Genomic DNA, 15,000 nt, shown 5'->3' on the forward strand with positions numbered 1-15,000 from the left:
CCTTCCTTTCTTAAATGTGTAATTTGAGGGAGATTTTACTGCTGTAAGTAGCATATCAAATAAATATGTCTATATTAGAAGAATAAAAAAGCAAACTTTTGGTGTCAATGGCGGTGAAAGTTCCCTGAACACCCAACCGTTCCTGTGATTTTACTGCAATTATTCCACATACTGAATAAATAGCCTATATATATAACACAGTCCATTAATTACATATAGTAAGCTATTTGATCAGTCAGTGGGAAAAGCTTTATAGCAAACCCTACAACTAGTTATTCCTGTACATCAAACATATTTGAATTCCTGCTTCTCTGCCAGTCTGACAAAGAGTCTTTTGTGCTGAATGTTTGTATTGCATAGACCATACTGAGGTTTAAATAATCAAAATTAAATATTTGGCAGAATACTTATAGAATTGGAAATGAATAAAAAAAAGAAATCACTTGTGATATCTTGTTATATCCATTAGCATTCATCATCATCAACAGCCTTTTAATGTCTACTTTTCCACACTTGCATGGATCAGATGAAATCTTTTGAAGCAGATTTTCTAGATTTGGATGCTTTTCCAGTCACCAACCCTCACTTGTTTCTAAGCAAGGTATTATTTCCCCATAACCAGACATGCTTTCTTCAGAAGACTCGAAACAAACAGCATCACATGTATAACAGTGATGCTTGTTTACAAACAATCACATGCTATCTAGACAAGGGTACACACACACACACACACACACACACACACACACATACATATATACACACACACATGCATTCGTATATAAACATATACAACAGTTTCTTTCAGTTTTCATCTAACAACTCTGCTCACAAAGGCTTTGCACAGCCTGACACTCTCTCACTGACACTTTTTCAATCTGAGACCCTTGCTCAGGCTGCCATGCAATTGGACTGAAGCTAAAACCATGTCATTCTGGAAGCAAGCTTCTGAACCACTCAGCCACATCTGTGTTTATCTTTCCGAATTCAAATCCTACCCTGGAACAAGATTGCATTTACTTATCTGAGGCTGATAAAATAAGTACCAATCGAATACTGAAGTTAATATTTTTGACATATACATTCAAAGATAGATAAAGAGATGGGCTCAGGTTGGCCAAACTCGAATGCCTAAATCTCAAAACTAAAATCACTTGAAATAAAAACTGTAAAATAGATCATTCTTCAGATTACAGCTGACATCATCAAGGGCTGTTGATATCTTACAAGATTTTGACATGTAAAAGACTCCCATGCTAGTGATACACAGAAGGCATGCATGCCAGGGACATGTAAAAGGCACCTGTACCAGTGACACATAAAAGACACAACACTCTTGGAATGGTTGGTGTTAGGAAGGGCATCCAACCATAGAAACCATACCAAATTAGACTAAAACCTGGTTCAACTCTCTGGCATACCAGCTGTAGTCAAACCATCTAACCCATACCAGCATGGCAAGCAGATGCTAAATGATGATGATTATGATGGTGATAATGATGATGAATCTGCCAAGTATCACCCTGCAGAAGCACTCCTTCTCAGCTAAGTGGAGCAAAGTGATGCAGACTGGAATATGTCATCCTATCCAATCCATTAGTTTATGACCATGTATCCAACAATATGTTTTTAATCTTACATTCAAAGACAGATAAAAAAAGAAAAAAGATTCTGGATAGTCATATTCTAATGATGTAAACTCAGAAATTATATTCCTCAGAATAAAATCTGTGAAAATCAGCCAGACTACAATTGAAATTATATAATTAAGGGCTGCTTATACCTTATATCTGCAAGATTTGAGTTTAATAATACTAAGTACCACTTTACAGAAGCACTCCTTCTCAGCTGACCAAAGTAGAGCAAAACAGACTGATATCTATAGCTTATGACACTGAATTCAATAGCCTAACCCATTGGCAGCCACATGTCATCATTGAAAACTCATTGGAATTCACATTGACATATAAAAATTACATTTCAGTGTTTAGTGAAATTGATAGTAAGATGTACCATAAATCCTTGAGTATAATCCACATTTTTCCCAAAATTTAAAGGTCAAAATCCCTAGTGCATACTATATACGAGGTTAAAACTGAAAATTATTTTCTAAGCAATGTTCGAGTCTCTATTTGCTGTCCGGCAATGTTTATTCAGATGCATTTTGTGATGCCGGGTGCAAAAATACCTTAAGCTAAGCTTGACAGTAATGAAGTCATAAAAGAATCATCCATAACTTGAAGTAAGCAACATTTATTAAACGTTATTACTGTTATTTCTTTATTTTCTGCAAAAATATTGCACAGAAAAGCTACACGTTTGTATTATGTTATATATACAATAATAATAAAGGACGTTACCATATACATTTTGACAAACCAAGGACATTATATAAACCTCCTTGACTCAAGTTAGAGAAGGGGTGCGTATTATACACAAGGTTTAGGTTTTTCAGAGGTACAGTCCCCTAAAAATCCCCTGCATATTATACTCAAGGGAGGACTATACTCGAGGATTTACGGTAATATTTTTTACATTTTTGTATGTATTTAGATGACAAAAACCATGACAATTTCTTCTTTTAATTTTAAATAAATGAAACTAAAATTGTTTAAATTTTATTTAACATTGATACTTACATCTAAGCTGTCAAAAGCACGAGTTGCTTCTCTAATTTCAGCAATTTTCGAGTCCTATATTTAAAATAGATAAAACAAGATATATATATATGTGTAAATAAATAATGCAGAAAAAAATAATAATATAGAAAAATTGACTTGTTGCAGACATATATGCATAAATTAGGCCTTTTTCAATATTTAACATCAGGGTGGCTTTTAGTATGCTTCCTTATATGTACATAACGAGCAAATATATCAATCTTGCTAATAAATTGCTAGGTTCTCTGACGCTATTTTATGAGTGATGTGTGTGATGTCAGTTTTGTGAAAAACAAGTATTTCAAGTTAAAAGGCTCTGTGTGTGCATGCATGCGTGTTCATGAACGAAGGGAGTAAGTAACATAGAGTATATATTGCTGTGTATATTATTTATAGACGTGTGTGTGTGTTTGTGTGTGTGTATGTGTGTGCGTGCATGTGTGTGTGTGTGTGTTGAGACAAAAACTCCTCATATATTCTCTATATATGTACCTTTAAATATAACACACCAATATATACACGAGGAAAGTGAGTGACAAAGTGTATATATATTAGTATGTATAATATTTATAAATGCATATATACATATATATACTCGCATGAATATGTGAGAGTGAGTGTGTGTGTGAATATATGTGTGTGTGTGTGTGTGTGAATATATGTGTGTGTGTGTGTGTGTGTATATCTCTTACGGTTTTACTCTTTTACTTGTTTCAGTCATTTGACTGTGGCAATGTTGGAGCACTGCCTTTAATCAAGCAAATTCACTCCAGGACTTATTCTTTGTAAGCCTTGTACTTATTCTATCAGTCTCTTTTGCTGAACTGCTAAGTTACAGGGATGTAAACACACCAGCATTGGTTGTCAAGCGATGTTGGGGGGACAAACACCGACACACACACACACTCACACACATATATATATATTTATATATATATAGATACGACGGACTTCTTTCAGTTTCCGTCTACCAAATCCATTCACAAGGCTTTGGTTGGCCTGAGGCTAAATTAGAAGACACTTGCCAAAGGTGACATGCAGTGGGACTGAACCCAGAACCATATGGTTGGTAAGCAAGCTACTTACCACACAGCCACTCCTACACCTATATATATATATATATATATATCATTTAATGTCTATCCTCCGTGGTGGCTTAGATTGGATGGTTTGATGGGCAACTGGTGAATTGCATGACTGTGTTCTGTTCTAATATCATCTGTAGTATAGTTTCTATAGCTACATGTCCTTCCTAACAGCAACCACTTTACAGAGTGCACTGGATGTGTATGAGTGGGTGTTGAAAAGTTCCTGGCTTTGGGCAAAAGAAAATATGGGTGGATCACATAATTATGATTTTATTCAACATATTCCTTTCTCAGATTCACATACTTATTGCAGCAGTCCTTCAGTTTTTCCAAGTCCTGTAAAAGAACTCGGTAGGTTGGGCCCCAACCAAACCTTTTGCGATATCCATAATGCCAGGGACTTTTCAGTACCCTCCCATGTATTTATGTGTGAGTATGTGTGTGTGTCTACATATATATATATATATATATATAATTGTGTGTGTGTGTGTGTGTATGTATGTATGTAGGTATACATATATATACATAGACATATATATATATATATATATATATATATATATATATGTATATGTAAATGTATACATTAATACATATATATACATACATATATATATATATATATAATATATATATATATATATATGTATGTGTGTGTGTGTGTGTGTATGTATATGTATACATACATACATCATGCAGACAAATCCATAAACCTACACACACACATTTACATATACACATTAACTCACAAATACATGCGTATGTTATTACTCTTTGGTTTAGTGAAGACTCATGGCTCAGTGGTAAGAGCACCAGGTTCACAATCATGAGATAGTGAGTTCTATTTCTAGCCCAGGCTGTGTGTTGTGTTCTTGAGCAAGACACTTTATTTCATATTGCTTCAGTTCACTCAGCGGTAGAAATGGGTTGCGGTGTCACTGGTCTTTCCTTTTCCCTCGGATAACATCAGTGGTATGTACAGTGTGTGTGTGTGTGTGTGTGTGTGTGTGGTGGGGGGATACTATGCATGGACAACTGCTGGTCTTAGATAAACCAGTTTGCATGGACTTGTACCTTGGAAGGGGAATTTTCTAAGGGATTGCACCTAGAAAATGGTCATTCATGACTGAAGGGGCTATTTACCCATTCAGTGGTTTACTTTGCAGCCACATATTTTTTAAAATTTGTTCCTATTGAGTGTCAGAGTTAGCAAGTGAACTAATGCTTTGTGGCATTGAGTTGATAAAAACTGTAAAAATGAGGAAGGCAGTGAGCTAGCAGAAACATTAGTACACCGGACGAAATGCTTAGCGTTATTTCATCTGCCACTACATTCTGATTTCAAATTCTGCTGAGGTTGACTTTGCCTTTCATCCTTTCGGGGTCGATAAATTAAGTACCAGTTGCGCACTGGGGTCGATATAATCGAATTCATCCGTTTGTCTGTCCTTGTTTGTCCTCTCTGTGTTTAGCCCCTTGTGGGCAATAAAGAAATAAAAAACTGTAAAAAGGACCATCATACATCGATACATGCATACAAACAATCAGTCAGACAGACAGACAGACAGACAGACAGACAGGCAGACAAGATAAAGTATAACACGTCATATTTGTACCATCATAGTGATCAGCGGCACTATTGATATGAATATCTCTTTGAAAACCAAAGGAAAAGCGAATAATTATGAACAACTGCTTTGAAACATTATCTTCTATACTCAGGTAATAAGTTCATATTTACACCAATAATAAGAGGTGCACTAGTTTACAGTATACACACACACACACACACACACACATATATATATATATTGGCCTGCTCGCTAAGCCAGCGGGGTGGCGTCATTTGAAGGCCAAAACAATGAGAAGCGCATTGTGACCAGCGACGTGTAGCAACATTTGATAGTCTGGTCGGTCACGGTGATACAAGGTGATATATATATATATGTACATGTGTGTGGAGGGGTGCATACATTCATGTGCACAGAAACAAAGACATATGCACCAATCCACACACTTGCATATGCATAAACATGTATATATGTGTGTATATTATATATATATTATATATATATATAAAGACACATACATATAGATATTATATATAAACACACACACACACACACACACATATATATATATATATATGACGTGAGCTTTTATATGTATATATCAATGTATATAGGCTTGTATGTGTGTGTGAGTGTATTTGTGTGTATGTGTATTTGTGTGTGTGCTTGTGCATGTGTGTGTCTTTGTGTGCGTGTGTGTGTGTGTGAGTGTGTGTGTGTGTGTGCATATCTTTTTATAACCTAATACATGCACTCACTCCTCTCATATACGTACACGCATGCATGCACAAACACAATCTTCCAACTTGAAATACAAGTTTCGTACAACATGACATATTACTCATCCTTCATAAAATGCCACTGAGTATCCAATGGCCCACACCAATAAACAGTGTACATGCAAAATAGATATAGCCTTTATATACAGAAAAAAATCAGTGATATATATATATATATATATATATATATATATATAATATATATATATATGCAGTGGGACTGAACCTGGAACTATGTGACCGTGAAGTAAACTTCTTACCACACAGCCATACCAGCACCTGTTAACCATGCCTGTGTGAGCATGTGTGCATATGTGTGTATGTATGTATATGTATGGAAAGCGGATGCTAAATGATGATGATGATGATGATATATATATATATATATATATATATATATATATCATCATCATCATCATCATTTAGCATCCGCTTTCCATACATATACATACATACACACATATGCACACATGCTCACACAGGCATGGTTAACAGGTGCTGGTATGGCTGTGTGGTAAGAAGTTTACTTCACAGTCACATAGTTCCAGGTTCAGTCCCACTGTATGCCACCTTGGATAAGTGTCACATAATATAACCCCAGATCGATCAAAGCCTTGTTAGTGGATTAGATTTAGTGTTGCTGATGTATTTGACATCAGACCAGACATCTTCATGCTTATCTTGTTCTCTTTCTCTCTGTGTTTATGTGTGTGAGTGAGCGCATTTCTCTTTGCGTGTATTAGGAGAGGAACATTTTTTATGTTAATCATGTTCAATTATTCAATGGTTATGATTCCCTCTCCCCTATTTTCTCTCTCTCTCTCTCTCTCTCTCTCCCTCTCCCTCTCTCACATATATATATGTGTGTGGTGTGTGTGTGTGTGTGTGTGTGTGTGTGTGTGTATACCAGTATACGAAGTTTAAAAGTGTTTAGTTACAAAGAAATTATTTTAAAAATCTGTCGGTCAAAGTGAAAAAATCCGATATTTCCAGCTGAACTCAATTTTAGTGACTTTATAAACTTGACAAGCAAAAGTAGCCTCCGTAGTGAAGTGGGAAAAATAGTCACTGGAAAGGTTGCGAATGGTGACGAAAAAACTTTGACAAACAAAAGCAAAAACAAAAAAAGAACGATTGACTGTTTAACCAACTAGTTAAAGACACGATCGCTGAGTTAGCTGGTCAGATATTTAACCAATTGATTAATGATAAAAGAATGGAATTGAACCAGTGCGTATGTTATTAAAACTGGTTTAATGACCTTCCCAAGACACTACAAAACTTGACAAAGGCTTTTACTTTAATCTGTATTTTTCTGTTGTTGTTGTTGTTTTAGGGGCTGCGAGAAAGTATTCGTAGTTGTTTTATGATTTTTTCCTGGTCATTCCATTTAGAGCTGAGCAGTTCTCTACATGCATGTAGAGCAGTTCTTGGTTTTCTTGTTAGGCCAATTCTCAAGCTACACACTTCTACACCGTAAGAAATTGTTACCACAGAACAAAAGATTATTAAATAGAAGAACCCATCTTTTAACGATCAAAATGCATTTTGCCTTTTTAAAATGGAACATGCCCTAATCCCGGAAAGCTAACCAGATCAACTTAATTAGTAGAGTTAAATGATCAAGAAATATTTCATCATGAGATATTGTTTCATCTCAGCTGGTTGGATACCCTGGATTGCCATCTCAGCCGACAACTGATGAAGAGTCGTTCTTTGTATTCTTTGTATTGTCTTGTTTTCCATATTTTTTCTCTCGTTATTTGCGTAATTAAATCATTTGTTTTCGTATTTCATGTTGTTTACTGTTGGTCACTCCTGTACCCATATATGCATAAGTATATATATATATTATATATATAATATATATATATATATTATATATATATAAATATATATATATATATAAATATATATATATATATATATATATATATAATATAAACAATTGCAGCGTGGAAGGTGTTTATAAGCCATTTAAGAAACACACAAAAGCCGTTCGATTCACTTCAACATTTAAGTTTAATGTTCACTGACAAAGTCCGTGCTGCATCCTTTGTCAGTGAACAGGTCTCGGATTTTAGCGACGAAAATATTTTGACAAATTAAACTTAAATGTTGAAGTGAATCGAACGGCTTTTGTGCGTTTCTTAAATGGCTTACAAACACCTTCCACGCTGCAATTGTTTTCGTTTCAGCACACGATCTCAGATCAAATTACTTGCTATGCGAGTACATCTCCGTAAAAAAAAAAAAAAAAAATAATATATATATATATATAATATATATATATATATATATATATATATGGAATGCAATGCAATGGACGCATGGAATCCATTGTAAGAAAAAGGCTGATCACGTTCCTAGAACACGCGTCAAGGCTGCTGTCTAGGAGGGAGCCGCCTCACACAGTTGCTGCAGCACTTTGACTTGGTACTGAAGCAACAACTAAACCAGTCAGCTGTAGGCGTGATATACCTCGACTTTGCCAAAGCTTTCCACAAGGTTGATCATGTCATGATATGTCACAAGCTGCGATACCTTGGTATTACCGGGAAACTAGGAGAGTGGCTGCATGATTTTCTGAAGGGCAGGAATCAGATAGTTGTAGCCAATGGTGCTCACTCAAGAGTTACCAATTCTCAGCGGAGTCCCACAGGGAACTGTACTGGAGCCACTACTATTTATGGTGGCCCTCCCAGACATGCCTTCCGTGGTAGTCAGCCAATCTGACCAGTTATGCTGACGACACAAAAGTATCGCAGGCAGTTAGGCACCCAGAGGACATCATAAAACTGCAGAAAGACCTGAACGAAATCTACAAATGGGCTAACAAAAGTAACATGCAATTCAATGCCATGAAATTTCAGGCACTCCACTATCGGTCCAACACCAGGCTAAAATCGGAATACACTGGACCAGAAGGTAATATGATCCCAGAGTCAGAGTCAGTGCGTGACCCGGTGGTACATATGAGCAATGATGCAACATTCCATGTGCATATTACCAAGACGGTGTGTGTGTGTGTTTGTATACATACTATATATATATATATATATATTATATATATGTATATACGTATATATATATATATATATTATATATATATACATTATATATATATATATATATAGATACATATATATACATATATATATATATATATATATATATATATTATATATATATATATATAATATATATATATATGTATATACGTATTATATATATATATATATATATATATATATATATAAAATTAATTAAGGGTAGAAATTGATATTTATCAATTAAGACCAGTGGTCTAGCATATTAAAAAAGAATCCGAAGATTAAAATATTTATATATACCAATAAGGACTTAACACGAAAAGTGGACAGTCAACATGCTAGATATAGACGTCAAATCGCCATTCACCACAAAAGATTATGTTCTCAGATCAAACTCAACACAAAACCATAGCAATAAACAAGTGAAAAATATACGAAATAAATATTTACCCATGTACTAAATTCAGTTTCGGCTGTTATTTTCCGCAAGGAAAACTGCAGCTATCATCAGCATGCTGAATAGCTGCAGTTTTCCTTGCGGAAAATAACAGCCGAAACTGAATTTAGTACATGGGTAAATATTTATTTCGTATATTTTTCACTTGTTTATTGCTATGGTTTTGTGTTGAGTTTGATCTGAGAACATAATCTTTTGTGGTGAATGGCGATTTGACGTCTATATCTAGCATGTTGACTGTCCACTTTTCGTGTTCAGTCCTTAATTGTATATATATATATATATATATATATATATATATATATATACGTATATACATATATACCCACACAGACACACATACACACACACACACACACATATATATAATCAATACCACATGTTTATTGCCTTATTGTATAATTTGAATATGTAGATTGATAGATAAATACATACGTACTTACATGCACACATACATAAATACATCCATACATCCATCCATACATACGTATATGCATGCATATACATACGCACGTACATACCTACACATGCACGCATGCGCACATACATTCATGCATACATACATACATATATATATATACATGCATACATACATACATGCATACATACATACATGCATACATACATACATACATACATACATATATATATATACATGCATACATACATACATGCATACATACATACATACATGCATGCATGCATACATACATACATACATACATACATACATACATACATACATACATACATACATACATACATACATACAGATTCAAGTCTTAATTATCACATATTTATTGTGCCTAATTTTGAAGGAATACATTGGCAGGTACACAGTAGCATAATTATTAAAGCGGTCACCCAACAAACAATAAGTGCATGGTTTGAAACCTGAAAGTTGGTCTATTGTTCTCTTTCGTTCCAAAAATTGACACATCTATGTCGAATATTTTTAGTATTATTTGCATATTGTTATAAAATATTTTTGAAGATTATGAATGATAAAATAGACATATACATCATCAGGTCTAGTTCACATTTACCACTCAATTCTAAATTCAAGTACTCACAAACTCACAAATAAAACCATGCTGGATTATTATTAGTCGCAGAAAAACAAAAGGATTTAATCAATCAAGTTTTTTTATTTGTCACATCAACAAATTCGTATGTGATTACATGTTTCTCATGAGAACGAGAAAGCATAAACTGTGATGAGTAATATCTTATGTAAACTGAATAATGCTGCCTCATTATAGTTATATTCGACAGTCTTTAGACACTGGTCTTTATTATATATGCGTCAGTGAAAGTATATAAATATCAGTGTATATGATAGATATTGTATATTGATAGATATAAAGTATCGCAGGCAGTTAGGCACCCAGAGGACATCATAAAACTGCAGAAAGACCTGAACGAAATCTACAAATGGGCTAACAAAAGTAACATGCAGTTCAATGCCATGAAATTTCAGGCACTCCACTATCGGTCCAACACCAGGCTAAAATCGGAATACACTGGACCAGAAGGTAATATGATCCCAGAGTCAGAGTCAGTGCGTGACCCGGTGGTACATATGAGCAATGATGCAACATTCCATGTGCATATTACCAAGACGGTGTGTGTGTGTGTGTGTTGTATACATACATATATATATAATATATATATATAATATATTATATATATATATATATATATTATATATAATATATATATATATATATATATGTATATATGTATATATATATATTATAATATTATATACGTATATACATATATACCCACACAGACACACATACACACACATACAACACACACACACACACATATATGTAATCAATACCACATGTTTATTGCCTTATTGTATAATTTGAATATGTAGATTGATAGATAAATACATACGTACTTACATGCACACATACATAAATACATCCATACATCCATCCATACATCCATCCATACATACGTATATGCATGCATATACATACGCACGTATATACCTACACATGCACGCATGCGCACATACATACATGCATACATACATACATATATATATATATATATATATATATGCGTACATACATACATGCATACATACATACATACATACACATACATACATACATACATACATACATACATACATACATACATACATACATGCAAAAATACAGATTCAAGTCTTAATTATCACATATTTATTGTGCCTAATTTTGAAGGAATACATTGGCAGGTACACAGTAGCATAATTATTAAAGCGGTCACCCAACAAACAATAAGTGCATGGTTTGAAACCTGAAAGTTGGTCTATTGTTCTCTTTCGTTCCAAAAATTGACACATCTATGTCGAATATTTTTAGTATTATTTGCATATTGTTATAAAATATTTTTGAAGATTATGAATGATAAAATAGACATATACATCATCAGGTCTAGTTCACATTTACCACTCAATTCTAAATACAGGTACTCACAAACTCACAAATAAAACCATGCTGGATTATTATTAGTCGCAGAAAAACAAAAGGATTTAATCAATCAAGCTTTTTTATTTGTCACATCAACAAATTCGTATGTGATTACATGTTTCTCATGAGAACGAGAAAGCATAAACTGTGATGAGTAATATCTTATGTAAACTGAATAATGCTGCATCATTATAGTTATATTCGACAGTCTTTAGACACTGGTCTTTATTATATATGCGTCAGTGAAAGTATATGAATATCAGTGTATATGATAGATATTGTCATTATTCACACACACACATACTCATACATACACAAAACTGTTTAAACTACAAAACTTCAAGCTTATCCCAATCCCTACCAAATACCTATCTCTTTATTACCCACAAGGGGCTAAACACGGAGGGGACAAACAAGGGCAGACATAGGTATTAAATCGATTACATCGACCCCAGTGCGTAACTGGTACTTAATTTATCGACCGACCCCGAAAGGATGAAAGGCAAAGTCGACCTCGGCGGAATTTGAACTCACAACGTAACGGTACCAAATACCGAATCCAACCCAGGTCTTCTCCTCAACCACCACACTTTCCCCTTCACACGCCATCACACATCCCAACACATATCGGCACAACAAACCGAGTATACCATTACATTGCAATCATTACCATAACCGCTACAACCCTCCAATTATCATGCACCCACTTTAACATTTGCTTTTTAAAAGAACCCTGGCTCCCATATACATTAAAATAAGAACTCCAAAACAAACCTTACAACGATTGCTATAACTATAACCGAAATACTGGGTTAAGATTGCACTACTGCAAGTTTAAGCCATAGAAAAAGCCATGGAATAATGTCAACATACCTACAGGGTGACACACAATTACTTTAACACGGTGACACGAGTATCCAAATTGTCGCTTTTGTCACAGTCGTGCTAGGTCATTGGGAGAAGGGTCGTGATACATTGCACATGATTTTTTTTTACATATATTATACATTTTGCATTTATATTTTGTATTATATTTTGCACATTACACTATGCACAATGCGTTCGCTTCTGCATGATACAAATTAAATGCATGCAGCTTCTTACTTCTTTATTGCTCACGAGGGGCTAAACATAGAGTGGACAAACAAGGACAGACAAAGAGATTAAGTCGATTAAATCGATTTCAGTTCGTAACTGGTACTTATTTAATCGACCTCGAAAGGATGAAAGGCAAAGTCGACCTCGGCGAAATTTGAACTTAGAACGTAGCGGCAGACGAAATACCTATTTCTTTATTACCCACAAGGAGCCAAACATAGAGTGGACAAACAAGGACAGACAAAGGGATTAAGTCGATTATATCGACCCCAGTGCGTAACTGGTACTTAATTTATCGACCCCGAAAGGATGAAAGGCAAAGTCGACCTCGGCGGAATTTGAACTCAGACGAAATACCGCTAGGCATTTCGCCCGGCGTGCTAACCATTCTGCCAGCTCGTCGCCTTAATGCATACAGTTTCTTGCAGTACAGGGCCATGAAAATTTGCATATTTAACACCATCGATGAAATCTAGATTGTTCTCAACGTAACCCGGCATTTCGTCCGTTTTTATGTTTTGAGTTCAAATTCCACCGAAGTCGACTTTGCCTTTCACCTTTTCGGAGTCGATAAAATAAGTACCAGTCGAGCACTGGGGTTTACATCATACCCAGTGCTCAACTCGTACTTATTTTATCGACCCTGAGAGACGAAAGGCAAAGTCGACCTCGGCGGAATATAAACTCAGAACATAGAGAAGGTGGCAATACCTATTTCTATTTCTTTACTACCCACAAGGGGCTAAACATAGAGGGGACAAACAAGGACAGACAAACGGATTAAGTCGATTCTATCGACCCCACTGCGTAACTGGTACTTATTTAATCGACCTCGAAAGGATGAAAGGCGAAGTCGACCTCGGCGAAATTTGAACTTAGAACGTAGCGGCAGACGAAATACCTATTTCTTTATTACCCACAAGGGGCTAAACATAGAGTGGACAAACAAGGACAGACAAAGGGATTAAGTCGATTCTATCGACTCCAGTGCGTAACTGGTACTTATTTAATCGACCCCGAAAGGATGAAAGGCGAAGTCGACCTCGGCGGAATTTGAACTCAGAACGTAGCGGCAGGCAAAATACCGCTAAGTATTTAACCTGGCGCACAAATGATTGCGCTACCTCGCCCCATTATAAAACAAATTGGTAATAAAATATAATTTTTACTGAAAAGCTAAGTATTTAATTCCATAATGAAACTATAAAAATATTACTAAAAATAAGCTCATGATGAAATTCAATAAAATACCATTTTTTTTGTTTTTGTTTTCTAGGTTTAACTTTTATCTTTTGCTTGATTCAGTCACTGGATTGCGGCTTCGAAGGGTTTAGTTGAACAAATAAATCCCAGTATTTATCTTCTTTTTTTTTAAGCCTGGAAGCCTGGAACTCATTCAATCGAGTTCTATTTGCCGAACCACTAAGTTATGGAGAGGTAAATAACTTAACAACGGTTGTCCAGTGGTGGTGTGGGACAAGCGCATACACGCACACGCTCACACACACACACACATAAAAACATGTACGTATGCACACATGTATACGAGTGATTTCTTTCAATTACCGTCTACCATTTAACCGGTCCGGGGCTACGATAGAAAACATTTGTCCAAAGTGCCACTCTGTGGGACTGAACCGGGAACCACGTGGTTAAGAAGCAAATTTCTAACCACACAGCCTCGCCTGCGCCTATGACAAAAGACTCAGGACTGTAAAATAGCACCTAACTGTCAAGGACAAAATCTGATAAAGATTTATGAGACGAGTGTATTATCACAAATTTCTTCTTGCCCTATCAAATATATTCATTGTTCATTC

At 35.1% G+C, this 15,000-nt stretch overlaps 1 protein-coding gene across 1 annotated transcript in view; it reads right to left on the minus strand.

Annotated features, from left to right (window-relative positions):
• Positions 1 to 15,000, minus strand: part of LOC115216635 (plectin) — a 97,831-nt gene that overhangs the window by 58,702 nt on the left and 24,129 nt on the right. Inside the window, exon 5 of the mRNA XM_036506835.1 lies at positions 2,640 to 2,693. Coding sequence (XP_036362728.1) covers positions 2,640 to 2,693 — 54 coding nt within the window. The remainder of the gene's footprint in view (positions 1 to 2,639; positions 2,694 to 15,000) is intronic.

This window comes from Octopus sinensis, linkage group LG10 (genome assembly GCF_006345805.1).
Source record: "Octopus sinensis linkage group LG10, ASM634580v1, whole genome shotgun sequence".
NCBI lineage: Eukaryota > Metazoa > Mollusca > Cephalopoda > Octopoda > Octopodidae > Octopus > Octopus sinensis.